Source organism: Strix uralensis, chromosome 4, assembly GCF_047716275.1.
Source record: "Strix uralensis isolate ZFMK-TIS-50842 chromosome 4, bStrUra1, whole genome shotgun sequence".
Classification (NCBI taxonomy): Eukaryota; Metazoa; Chordata; class Aves; order Strigiformes; family Strigidae; genus Strix; species Strix uralensis.
In genome coordinates this window covers 13,840,095-13,853,916 of record NC_133975.1, presented here as the reverse complement: position 1 = coordinate 13,853,916, position 13,822 = coordinate 13,840,095, and the positions used below count along the sequence as shown (strand labels likewise).

At 38.0% G+C, this 13,822-nt stretch overlaps 1 protein-coding gene across 9 annotated transcripts in view; it reads right to left on the bottom strand.

Annotated features, from left to right (window-relative positions):
- Positions 1 to 13,822, bottom strand: part of PPP2R2C (protein phosphatase 2 regulatory subunit Bgamma) — a 201,576-nt gene that overhangs the window by 16,833 nt on the left and 170,921 nt on the right. For all 9 annotated transcript variants that reach the window (XM_074865706.1, XM_074865711.1, XM_074865707.1 and 6 more), the window contains one exon: positions 29 to 198. In XM_074865706.1, the coding sequence (XP_074721807.1) occupies positions 29 to 198 (170 nt within the window). The remainder of the gene's footprint in view (positions 1 to 28; positions 199 to 13,822) is intronic.

The window sequence follows — 13,822 nt, the reverse complement described above, 5'->3', positions numbered from 1 at the left end:
TGCATTTCAAGATACAGGAGATACCTACCTGGTACGTTTCTACAGGCTTTGTTTCCATGTTCAGATCCCAAACCTTGACAGTGAGGTAATCTCTTGTTAGCATGTATCTACCGCTGTGACTGAATTTGACATCTGACACTGAAGAGATAATTTCTGAAAAAAATGATCTGTTACTGGGATCTTCTGGTTCTTCATAAACTGTTCAAAGAAAAAGAAGCAAGAGAGAAATTAGAGTTCTATAAAAAAATTCTCTGTTGTACAATCTGAACTGTGCATTTCTTGTGAAACATGTAATTAAATGTACCAAGGAACATGATATCAAATTAATTATACAACCAGCACTTAATTTATTCTTTTATCTTTATATAAAAATGCAAACTGTGAGCTTTAAATATTACAATAATTAACCTTATAGCTATGGGCCAAAAGCATCACTTTGGGAAATGATGTAAATACACCAGTTAGTTGACTACAGCTACCTACAAGCAAAGGAATTCATCTATGGTCATCCTTTCTGGGGTCTGCACATCCTGTTCCCTGACATAACCAAAATCCAGGTGTCCCTGTCACATGAAAGGCGTACGTGTCGTTTCACAACAGTCTTGGCATCTCCAGGAATGGTGGTTACCCAAAGTCTGCCCTGATTGCCAGAACCAGCTGGTCAGTTTGCAGGCTACTCACTGGTCATGTCTGAAGGCATCTGAGAGTAAATACAAGATTTTTGAAAAGCAACTGCAAATTGCAATTACCTCTTCCTAAGAGGTGAGCAGAAAATAGTAATCTACCATGTGGATACATGAACTACTTCGCTGATGTGCAACTGCTGACAGTTCTAGAAAGCGCTAAACTCATGGTACATGCTGGTTAGCTGTTCTGTGTGCTGCATGATCCAACAAGGCAGGGGATCGTGAAATATTGCTTACAGTAACTCCATACAGGGAAATCCAGTTTTATAGCTAGGAGATTGGTCATCCCTGTTCAGCTGTACATAATAATGATTCTGGATGACTCACTGAATTGCAGGAACTTGAAACAACTGGCATTAGTGGGCTCTACTGCATCTGTTATGAGTCCACTAACCACCAAGGTCTCTTCATTCTTCCCCAAAAAGCCTGCACTAACTCTAGCCTTGCTTACGAGGTGCCTAGAGCAATTCTGTTGCCTTTCTGCAGGTATCTGTGGCCCTGTGATCCAAATGACCTCATATGGTGAACTTTAGTAGAAAGTCAGGCTTTCAGGGTCTTTCAGTTCTCAGCAAAATCAGTAGGGTTTTGGCACCGATGACTAGAATATTCTCACCAGTTTGGTGAGTGTCATTTTCAAGTTTCAAAAGCAGGTGAAGAAAAGCCATGTAATGAGACATGAAAATGTGCTGAAAGTAAAACTTTTACTGTTAGTCAAAACAGAGTTTTTTGTGCAGTCCACTGGAAAATTTCTCTCTCAATTAATTTATCTATAACTATGATTCAGACTGTTGAAAGCAACAAGGTTACAGTTTCCATCAGGTGAAATAACGTTCTGTTGAAAGTTAAGGGTGAGTACGTGGGCGAAGTATGCGGGGTAATGCAAAAAATTATGGGCAATTTTCTTTGGGGGTGGGCAGTGGAATGCAGCCAGGCGTGCACATGAGAATAAGGTCTATATTTGAACATGTACCACACATCTAAATGGTAATGAACTACTTCAAAAAGGGAGAAAAAACTTTTCTTTTCAGACAGATTGTAAACGAACAACTTTAAATAGCTCTTTAAAAATTTGCCTAGACATTCTGCAAAGCAGGTGTTTTGTAATTATCCTGTCAGATTTTCAATACAAGTCTGACAAGCACAAAGCAATTATCATTTCTCATACCTCTATCCTTTAATCTGTCCAAACTATGTTCTTGGCTGGCAGGAATTTCATCCTCCTAATTATGATGTGAAACTGCTATTAAAACCAGGAAAGAAAAAAAGCCCCACACTAACAGAACTGCACCTTCATTTATAGCTGAGATATATTTTCTTGGATCTATGTGTCTCGTCGAACTCCCAGTGATTAGAAGAGGAATAATATTTGTACCTGGATACTCTACATTTTGTTAATTAATGACATTAAAACATTTCATCCTTTATCTCCAGTTTATCGCTTTTCTATCCTTACTACATAAGTATTAGACATAGATTAATTAATCACAGAAACTAATGCAGGCATGAAAGCCTCATATCACTACAGAAAGAAAGATAGTGGTAGAAATTTTAGTAGCAGCAGTTCTCTGCAGATAGTTCCTACAGTCAGCATAACCAAGCCAGGAGAATTGTTAGAGGAAATTAAGCAGCAGCTCCGGGTGTTACAGAGAAAGCTTAGCAACTAGCAGCATATTGCCTGAGCAACCAGAACAAGGCATTGCTCTCAGGAAATGAAGGTGAGATACAGTGTTCTTGGGCCTTAGCTATTTCTGGTTTAACATCAACATAAGGTTATGCATACACTGCAAAAAAGCATAGTCTTCATTCAGTTTGGCTAATACACAAGTTGAGTAATTGTAGACCGAACAACAGTGACAGCCATGTGACTCGGACTTCAGTTCAGGCAAGCAATTCAAATTCAACCCTGGCCTCTTCAAGCTGATAGCTCACTGTTTGCAAAACCAGGTTTGCCAGCCTGCACTGGAAACACATTTTCTGTTCATTACAGTTTAGACTTCTCTTTTGAAGGCTGCTCTCATGCCAGGGGGCAATCAGCACCCAAAACACGAGACTTCACAAATCTAGCTTACTTTTCTCTTATCTAAATAAATCTTGGTAGACCAGGACTTGGAATCAGAACTTTACTGAGATTCAATTACAAATTCTATTATACTCCTTGATTTCTTGATTAACTTCTTAATAACTAACTTTTGCCATGAAAAGGGGTATTTAACTTTCATTAATATTGTTCTTGATAACCTTTTCAACACTGATTATATGAAAGACACAAAGCTACCTGTCTAGTTGCAAACTAATGAACATAGAGATCACAAATGGTGTGGTGTGCTGAGCTTTCACATGACACTGCTCAGATTTAAATATGACCTTGATGACAGGACTGTGGAATACAGAAATATCATGGGATTACAGAGGGAAACTGAGCGTATCTCTGAGTACAGCCAGTGTTGGAGAGGAGCCTCCAAGGAAGACACCATTCCTGCCCCTTACTCCGCTGGCAGATACATGGGTCAACTGGGAAGTCTGCTTAGGGAAATAAAAATGCTCAATCCCTTTCTGCATGGCTTCCTGCTCACAAGTTAAAAAACAGGGTAGCTTTTCACAGAAGTAAATCCAGCCTTCGGAGAGAAGGATGGGTTGGGTGAAGGATACTTGCCAGAGCACTGTTTTCCTGAATCCTGAAGAAAATCTGCAGCATAAAAATATGCTGCTGCTTTCTCAAAATGAACTGCCATCTGCCAAAAAGCAAACACTCATCTCTCATGAAAAAAATTCTTAGTGTTTCTTGAATTTCTCTGAGCTAATGTAGACATGGAGACTCTCCTTACCGTCAGTGAATAGAAAAGGCATCTCTAGGGTGTGCATTTATCATGCTGAAATATATGCAGATGTTTAAAGTAAAAAAAATAAGAGGCCAGGAACCACTAGAGTGGTAGAGTGGGTGGGAAGGTCCATCTCACCCAGCTTCCCCCCCAGACATCGGCCAAAAGCAAGTAGATACCGTGGGCAGTAGCTAAAAAGTGTGGTGCACACACTTCCCACTAGCACCCTTGTGGGTCGCATCAAGCCAGTGAGTTGCACTCCGGGTGTTGTAGGTGCTGCCGCTGCAACTTCCCACTTATTTTAATATGGGCCTGATTCCACAAACTTGAAAGCTATACATTTTGGACAAGGCACATCCAATAAAGGAAAAAAAAAAAAAAAAACAGAAACTAATCTTGAAGTTCAATTTTAAACAAGAACTAAAGGCTGACAAAAATTAGACGTACCATGTGAATGTAACCTTTCTTACACATCTTGTTTCTTAATTTTAGATTCATTGCCAAAAACATCTGATGATGTGTAGACTGGAATGTCGCACTCCACTCAAAACACACCACAAACTGCAAAGGCCATGAGGGTGTGAGTGCATGCTCTGAAATTCCACTATAATGGTGGGAGAGAGACCTGGTAGTCACCGATACTCCCTTCCTCTTCAACTTCGCCAGCTACCTTCCACTGCTGTACCATATTCCAGTTTCACAAATATGGAATTGTGAAAGAGGGATATCAAACAGCTAGGAACACAGAAAAGTGATAAATCAAACAGTACTACTGTGTGCACTCCACTGAAAAATAGTGAGCAGATTGCAACTAATCAATATCCCAACAATAGCCAAAAGTAACACCCTCAGAAAACATAAACCCCCATGTTCCCATAAAAGGTTTTTCTCTCTTTGTCCCACTTCCAAAGATACACATTTTTGATGGAGTCATTAGTATTCTCCAGACACCAGCACCACTGAAAATTAATATTTTGTTTGCTGGGCAGAGCTTTCATCACTGCAGGGTGTAAATTTGGGGATACGTGAACTTTGAAAAATAATAATAATAATAATGCTAAAAATGGCTCATATGGTGGGTGCAGTGTCACAATCCAATATAGCAAACAAAATCCTCTATTCCTCCCAAAATCATTGCAACAAGGAGTATGCATATACTACACTATAGGACCTTGGGTAATGCCTTGGCTGAATTTTCAACATTCCTTCCACTTCTTTTCCTCTTACGTTCATTCTTTTGCCTGGATGAAATAAAAACACAAGCACTCACAGCACTGTTGCAAGGCAGATGGTTCCAAAATACAAATACGAATAATGTTTTTAAAAACACAAAGAAAAATTATCTATTTAAAGGGAAAGCAATAACAGTATCTGAGATAATATGGGACAGGGGTTAGAAAAGCTATCTCTCTAATATAATAAAAGTTTATCTGGAGCTACTTTTTATTTTCAGTCTGAATTTATAAGTATAATAGATTGATGGGATAAAAGAAATGTCAACTGTATACAGTTAAACATCTTTCATTGCTCTTAAAAGAGAAAAACAAAGAGTATAAGCTTTGGCAAAATTCTGTTATGTGCCTGAGCACTTGATGGTAACTGCAAGGGTTTTCTGTGAAATATCAGTAAACAAAACAAAGAGAAAGAGAGAAGTAGCAAGGGAGAAGACCCTTGATGATAATCCTGTGTACTCCTTAAGGCATAAGGAGATGAACCTTGAAAATTTGTTACTGCTGACCAAAAGCAGAACTACGGATAAAACCAACTTTTTGCTATTACAAAGTCAAATATGTTTAAAAAGAAAAGCAAAGATGAATCATACTTACATATATTGTAGAACATGTGATTATCTGGGGGAAGGAACAAAAACAAAACCAGGGAAAACTTGAAGATAAAAGCATACCAGGCTCCACAGATTTGCTAAGAAATTCCATCATTCATAGAATAAAATTATAAGCAGCCTTAAAAAGTCATTCCCTATAGCAGAAAAACAAAGCTGCTTCTGAAGCTATTTTCTTTCTACTTAGGAACAAATAATAACTTATTAAAGCTTTTTTCTAGAGGATACTGTTTACAGTTTGTATGCTGTCCTTAAAACTTCTGGTTTTATAGCATTTAAGCACTGTCACTTAGATTTAAGTCCTTGGAAATCCTGCACCATTAAATAACTCTCTCTCCCTCCAAAGACAGCTAATAGATTTAGAAAATTTTCTAGTTCCTGTTCAAGGGTCACAGTTACAAATGGGTGAAGACAGTTTGGGCAACACCGGAAATAGAGGCAGTGGGGTTAACAAGGAGGGATAGGACCATAGAGGCCAGAGCCAGCGGAGATACTGGAACAAGAGAGAGAAAAATTTTCTTTTTTATTATCCAAGCATGCAAACAGTCTGCAGTTAGGCTGAATTAAGGACTTACTATGGATAGCATCTGGGTTACACGGGTACACACACAAAACAGGTGTATTTCAACTGGACCTGGAAAGACTGGTGGATCAGGTAATCTCTCAGTGAGCTTTAAGTTTCAAAAACACAGAAAACAGATGCAGTCCCAGGCCAAACAATTTATAATCTAAATTAAGTCTCTCTTTCATTTCAGATCCCAAATGCAAATGGCTGCAATAACTGATCAAAATATATTGAAAAACTTTGAAATGTATGGAATTTCATCTATCTTGACAGACTAGCTACAGCAACTTGCAAAAGGAACAAGAACCAATATGCTCTCCTGATAGCTGATAAATAAACACTTTTAAACATTCTTTTTTTTTCTGGAATACATGGTTATACTAATTAAATGCTTTTCACAAAACATGATCCTACAAATCTTACAAATGATTTAACTATAATATGTTTAGATGGCAAATTAGCACCATTCCCTAGGACAGCTGTGATTTGCTGCGCCACATATATTTCATAAAGTTTAGTATAAAAAAACTAAGCTAAACTTAACTGAATTTATATAAAAATACTAATCACATTCATTTTTTAAGACCATGACACTTGTTACTCTCCCTCAACACAGAAAGCATTATTTTTTCTGCCATTTAATTCAAGATATGCTCATACGTGTAGTTCTGGTCTTATCCCTAATGCGGTAGAGGTCTCAAGAAGACACAAAAATGGGCAATAACAATGACCAGAAGTATCAAATTACTTCCATGCAGGGCATGACTAAATAGAGTGGGACTCCTCAGCCTAGGCAAGACTGAGGGGTTTGTAATTAAAAGTGACATGGAAAGGATGAATAGGGAGCGACAGTTCGCTTTGTACATTGTCTCTTCCAATCAACAAGTAGGGGTCACCAAGTGAGACTAGGAAAGGGTAAACACAGAGCAGATGGTTCTTCACAAGCTACTGAAGACTTTACTGAAAGATATTGTGAATAGTAAAAATTATACACAGGTTCAAAAGTAGCTGCATAAATTCCAGGAAAAAAAAACCCAACATCCATTTGAGTTTTGTTAAATGCAGTAAGTTCACTCTCACTGAAGTTTCCAACTGCAAATTGTAGAGGTTAAAGATAATACATTTGCTCTGTTCTTACATTTTCTGTTGATGTTGCTACTGCCCTTTATCAGAGCCAGAATACTGGGCTAGAAGGACCTCTGGTCTGGCCAGTCATTATTATGCACTGTTTAAAATCTACTTTAGAATTTCATACAAGAGTTCCCAAGTTCATTCTAAGTGAATCAAGACCAATTGCAAAGCTCCCTTTGAAAGTCATGGTCTCTTTATGCCTTTTAGCTTCATTGTTTATGATAATAGTTTGATTTACCATTATTATTTATCTTTCACTACCTCAATGTTTTATTGTTTTGTACTGAGCCAATCCACTTATACATTCACCTCCTTCAGAAACTCTCTTTTAAGATCAGGATGCTCTGTTAATGTGACAATCTTGCCTTTATGCTCTACACTGGTTATACATGTGTGGGAATTTTTGAGTCCACCTTCATAAGCAATCTAAAATACAACTATTTTATAAGACATGAAGTATAAACAACTAACCACAATTATTTAACTTTTTATATTACCGTAACCTGTAGTTGCTTATCCTGCTTTAAACTGAAAAAGCAGTATCTTTTTATATCTCAATTATCTATTTGTTTTTATATAATTCAGAGGGCACATCTTCATGCCCTGGTCACTTACACATCATTTTTCTTCTTTGAGTAAAAGCAAGCTTCTGAAGCTACCTCCACACCACAAGACTGAAATTCCACCTACTGTAAAGCATTCCTTTATCCAGTGACCCAATATTAAAACTAGGCTTTCATCAATGCCTCTAGAGAGTACGGCTTTTAAAAGTGAAGCCTCAAATCAATATTTAAGAAACTGTTTTACCATCTGCAGTGAGTTCCTGCAGCTTGTCGCAAACCACAAGGGATAGTGCATTAGTGCTGAAAGGCAAAGCCAGATCAATAGCTAAAGATCAGTGGGTGGGAGCTTCACTACGGAGTTGCTTATATTAATGTAACTTTGCCAGTGAGTTTGTTAATAAACGGTGCTAAAGAGAGCAAGGAAGTGAAAAAATGCAAAGCTAACCTAGAAGATCAAGCCTTTTTAACCTCAGTCTCACAAAGACTTATGGGCATGTTTACTGCCATGTGTTGTGAGCAATCCCATGGAATTAATGGGACATAAAACTACTACTCCTCTACAGCCAAATTCACGTGTAAGTCTTTCTGGGTCTTGATATATAAGGTTAGTGATAAGTGGTTTTTTTTTCTTCCCCAGTGAAACAGGATCTTTAAAGAATAATGTTGGTTTCATGAGACACTAAAAAGCAGTATTTGTTGCTATTAAAAAATTAAGCAAACAAGACAAGAATTTTAATAGACTGAATAATTAAAGCAATCTCACAGCAATTATTTGCTTTATCTGTGTGTGGTTGGGGGAGAGGGGTTAATGAAACACCTCTTCAATCATAAATCATTTACCACTGCTTCAGGCTTTTCTCTTTCCTCTTACTATTTGATAGCTAGAAGTACATAAATCATTTTTTTCTTCCTCTGATTTAATTTTAACATATCTTGCACAACTGGAGGAAATACCATATAGACATTTTGAATTTTCATTAGCCATGTTTTAAATGTCTTTATTACACATTCGTTCAAACTGAGCAGAATGGAAGCTTTGGAGCCCATGCGCAATCTTCTACCAAATTTCAGTGGGATTCCTGCACAAGGAAGGATCCCTTCCAGGATCTAGTTTAGCATGCATGAAATTGCAGTAACAGATCTTTACTGACAGTCACAATTGCAAAATTATCAGGATACTGGCACATTTTTTCATTGAGTATATAAAATCAGCAATGAATACGTGCCTTTACAGTGCATACTTATAAAATATATTCAGAATTAGGATAAGGAGAACAAGCCTTTATTAAAGCACAGGGTCAAATCATTATGGAAGCTCAGATAAGTTTCACTCCTGTCACATGAAACCTTGCAGTTTTGCCTGAAGTGGATATTATTTTGACAGTGGCCTCTCAATGCACAAAGCGAGAATGGTGGCTGTCTCCCTCTCAGATGATAACCTGACATGAGACCAGATGCAGAAATAAAAAGCACATTTTAGATGTAAAGCTCACGTAAAAGAAAAACAAGTTGTCTCTTTTCCAGTCATACAATAAGCATCATTCATTTGGAAAGGTCAATATTAATTAGCAAATCCAGCAGGGATATTCTGTCACAGGCTATTTTTGTGCATCTGGTTGTTCTCTGTTGCAAATGAAAAATAAACTATATACAGTTAGAGGTCTGAAAGCTATCCTGTCTCTGAAATTCCAACCTCCTCTAAATGACTGGTAAATATAATTAATTTAATTTTTACAAACCAACATGTTCAAGAAGATTATCCTTGATTTCTGTTTCCACAGTTGGAAATTCTTAAGTTTAAAATCAAAGGTGATCTCAAAAAACCCAGCAGATAACCAAACTGAGTTACATGCCAGACTGACAGGATAGTGACTTTTATCCTTGGGGAAGGGCTGGCATTTCTTTCATGTCTGGATTTCAAATTAAAATGTGGAAAAGGACTCTCAAGGAAAAAAAGACACCACCATCTTTGGGTAGCATCTTTGGGTCCCAAACCAAACCCCAAATTCACTCCGCATTGCTCCGAAGACCATTTTGTACTTTTAAGATATTGATTATCTATCCCATGCAGTTGGGAAGGCACCAGCTGAGATGCTTTGCGCCTTTCATGGAGAGTCCAGAGGAGATGGCTTAGGATTGCCTGTCATCTAAAATGGCTCTAAATGGCTTCTGTTAGAGGATCAGATGTCAGAAGCTGCTGAGGTCTGTACGGAGGATGGAAAGCATGAACTAATGGTGACAGAGGCTAACTGCATTATGTAACCCCAAAGTTTGTATTTTAAAAACCGCGACAGCATATGGAGCAATAACCTTGAAACTGCAGCTCCTCTTTCCTTGGAAGTATTTTATTGTAGATTTTGCACTTGGGTAATGAATAATTAGAAACAGGGTTTTAGTCTACAAATACATATTAAGAAATGAACACTAAAAAAGCCCTTAAAGCAACATACAGTATAGAGCACAACTTCTGAAGTATGCAATGACTTTATGATATTAAGGCTATTACACAGAATATCAATAGGAGTTATACTCATGAGTGACTTAAATTTCCATGTTGCATAACTGTACAGTTTCTATTTACCACTTAATACTGAATTTAATAATTCTGATGAACTACTGAAAACGATCTTTGTTTTTTTCTGACTTCACATGCTCAAGCTCAGTTTTCTTTAGCTCACTGTTTTATATGATGATTTGTTGAAACAGCCATATGTACATATCTAGTCTACAAGCTGTTTGGAAGAATCATCTTACCTCCACGCACATTTATAAGGAGCTCTGAATATAATAATAGCAAGAAAAGATCAAAACCAAACTAGCAACTATTTATTAATTGAAAAGTTGCATATTATTCTTCTATAAGTATTTTTTGGTCAGGATGCTCTTACTGTAACAGCATCCTTATGCTCGTCTTCCTCATTACCTGAATCCCTCACATAAGAATTTATGGAATTTGGGGTGGGGGACAGTTCTTTTATTTCTGGGATGTTTCCAGCTAACTGCTCTAACAATGACAGTTCTGCAGTTGTTAGCTTCCCTTGTTTCGCTGCTGTCACAGATTTCCCATATACTGCCTTCTTTCCACACTGCATTGCCACGCATATTGCCTGAATAACACCTCAAAGATGACCTTTGGGTGTTTTGCCATGTATGCTATTTAGATGAAAGCTTCCATATTCTTTAAATTAATTCCCTAGTTCTTGCTGCTGGAGTCTGACTTTCATATCTGTCTTAAATCTTTACCTATAACCCCGGAGACTGCAAGAACACCTTCTTCCTTATTGCCATCCCTCTAACATTCTAAATAAGCAGGAACATCCACCTCTTTTTTCACCTCCTCTCCAGAATATTTTGATGAAATTCTCTCCCACTACTAGTTAAGTCTGATAATAACACGGAACAGTATTATGTATGTATCACCCCTATGGTTACAGATTGGTCTTTCCTGGATATCCATTTGTAATGGCCACATATGTTTTGCTTTTGATTGCTCACCCAGCATTGCGTGATCTATTAAAGAAGTGTTAAAACAAGTAGTTTCAGGTAGTATACTAGAAAACCAACACGTTTTATCACACCTTATCAGTATGTCAATGAACATTTAAAACTCAGCTACTGACCTGATATTCTTTCAATGCCTTATGGAGAGATCTGGTGGTCTGAGATCATTTTTCTAAGGGACAGAGGTCCCCATTACAACTCATCACACAAATTGGCAGCTTGCTAATAAATCTCAGCATAGGCACCAAGGATGGGCAGATATGGAAAAAGTCTCTTGTCTCTTCCATGTCAGAGCCATGAAAGATTTATAAGGGAAACCTTGTAGTGTTGCTGTCACTAATGCTGAACAGAGAGATTTTGCCACTGAGTCTGGCAAACCAGAAATCTTCAAGAACACTATAATTTATTAACATCCTGTGTCAGTGACTTACACTACAGATATTAGTATGTAATTTATTTATAAAGTATGGCATAGTAATTATTCATAGCACTCTCTAGACCTGTACAAATGGAAGGGCCCTTTCCCCAAAAGCTGCAACTAACTTTAGTCCAGCTATAGAGATCTGGATAACAAAGGGTCTGAAAAAGGAGTAAAACCAAAAGTTCATAAAGTATGTTCAGCATCCAGGTATTTTTTATAAGTTTTACACTGGATCTTTTATCCCTAAAAATATGTACATCCATTATGATCTCAGAACAGCATCTGAAATACAGCACATAGTGATATTAAGAAAGCAGTATTGCATGGCAGAACATGAGGGTTCGCTGTAGCTGGTTTGGTTGAGAATTGAGATCAGTTATGGGGAAAGGTGGAAAGGTGAGCTGAGCTAGGAGAGTAGGGTACTGATCATGCATATGTACCACATGTAAAGCAACTGTAAAGAGGAATCAGATGCACAATGAAGGTATCAGAGCCACAATCGTGCAAATATTTCATTTCCCATATAGATTGTTTTTTATGATATATCCTCATAGGTTGCTATGGACTTTATATAATTAGTTTTACTTGCCTCTAAGAGGTATACTCAAACCACTCCGATCAGCAGTACATGGGCCTATTCCTTTTAACGCTTTGGAAGTTCTAACATTGCTGTATCAATTTTGTATTGTACATGTGTGTGGAGACACACTCAGTTTCTCAGTGAGCTTGACTTGAGTGCAGTGCAGCAATGCTACATTAAATGGCTATTTTCTAACTCATAGATCTGGAAAATGGGGTTTAATCAATGACCATTAGAACTTGTGCACCCTTCTGGCATAAAATGCCTTCCTTCATCCAGGGTTACTGTATTGTTGTTTTAATAAGTTATGACTGGCATTTGGCACTGAGTTACAGGGGCATGGAGGCCTTATTAGCAGGAAGAAATGAAAGTATTATGGAACAAAACAATTAAGTGGGACAGGATAACTCACAGCAATGTACCAAATTGTGTCATGCTCACATTTCACTTCATGGTACTGAATTTGCCCTACAAGTACAAGGGGATAGAGCTAACAATGGTAAAACACTTCTCTGCTTAGGAAATTATCCTGAAAGGTTACTTTCTATAATTGGAGACCACATCCTACGAGGTTCTGAGCATGTGCACTTCTCCTTGCAGCTGAAAAGCCTAATGACAGGCTCTTTACTACATTCACTTCAGTTAAAAAAACAGCTTGTGTGCTAAATCTGTGTACCGTTTAAGTCTCACTTAAATCTTCAAATGTTTTCTTACTGGCCTCCCGGCCCTACTAAGAAGACCTACCTACCTCAAAAGGTTCAAGCAGGAACTGATTGACATAAAACCTCTTATGTGATCCTGCCAATAAGAGAATTTCTCCTGAATTTCCTTCCCAATGTTTCAAGATTGTAAAAGAAACTGCAGACCCAATTCTGTGAGATGGAAGTGTCCTGGAAGCCCCAGTCCTGAAGGTGGCTAAAGCAGAGCTACCACAGTTCATTCATTAGGTTGTCAGCTCCTCATAGGAACCAGCCACACAACACAATGCCTTTGTCTGGTGGTTTTCAGTCTCAGAAGATCAGGAATAAATAGGTGTTCACACAAGGCAAAGTGACCAGGCTTGCCAGATTACTGGTGGGAAGAACTATAGTTTGTCTTATCTAGACTATAAAGAGTTGACGGCAAGGTATTATGAACATACGTTTTCCTTCATCCTTTACTTCAAGAACAAAGACAACCTCACATTTTAACATTTTACTTCCTTGTTCTTATGTAGGTTTCAGATATGAACAGTCATGAATTGCTGGCTCTGTCTCAAAGTCTCACAGGCTAAAGAAAATCACTTTAGGACAGATGACACCTTCTATACCAACACAGTATCTTTTTCTCTCACCCCGCCCCCCCCCCCCCCCCCCCCCCCCCTTACTTCCTCTGTATCTGTACAGACACGTTACTCCAAACATACACACAGGGAACGCTGGGCTAAATTTTTAGGAAGGACCCTGGCATTTTTTAATGCAGACAATGTATTCAAAGTTTTGAAAGCAGTTTAAATGACAAAATTTACTTGCCGCAGTATTCAGAACCGTAGTTGCGTATTCAAAACAGAATGCTCATCTAGTTAAATACTCCCACCACCCAAGTAATTCCTTTGTTAGGAATTACCTCTCTCTTGCTAGAGAGTTGTGAGTTCTTCACTGATCCCTGTAGTAAGAACCACAAGGGCAACCACTCACAGACATGACTGTTACCAAGCTCATAGGTATACTTGCATAG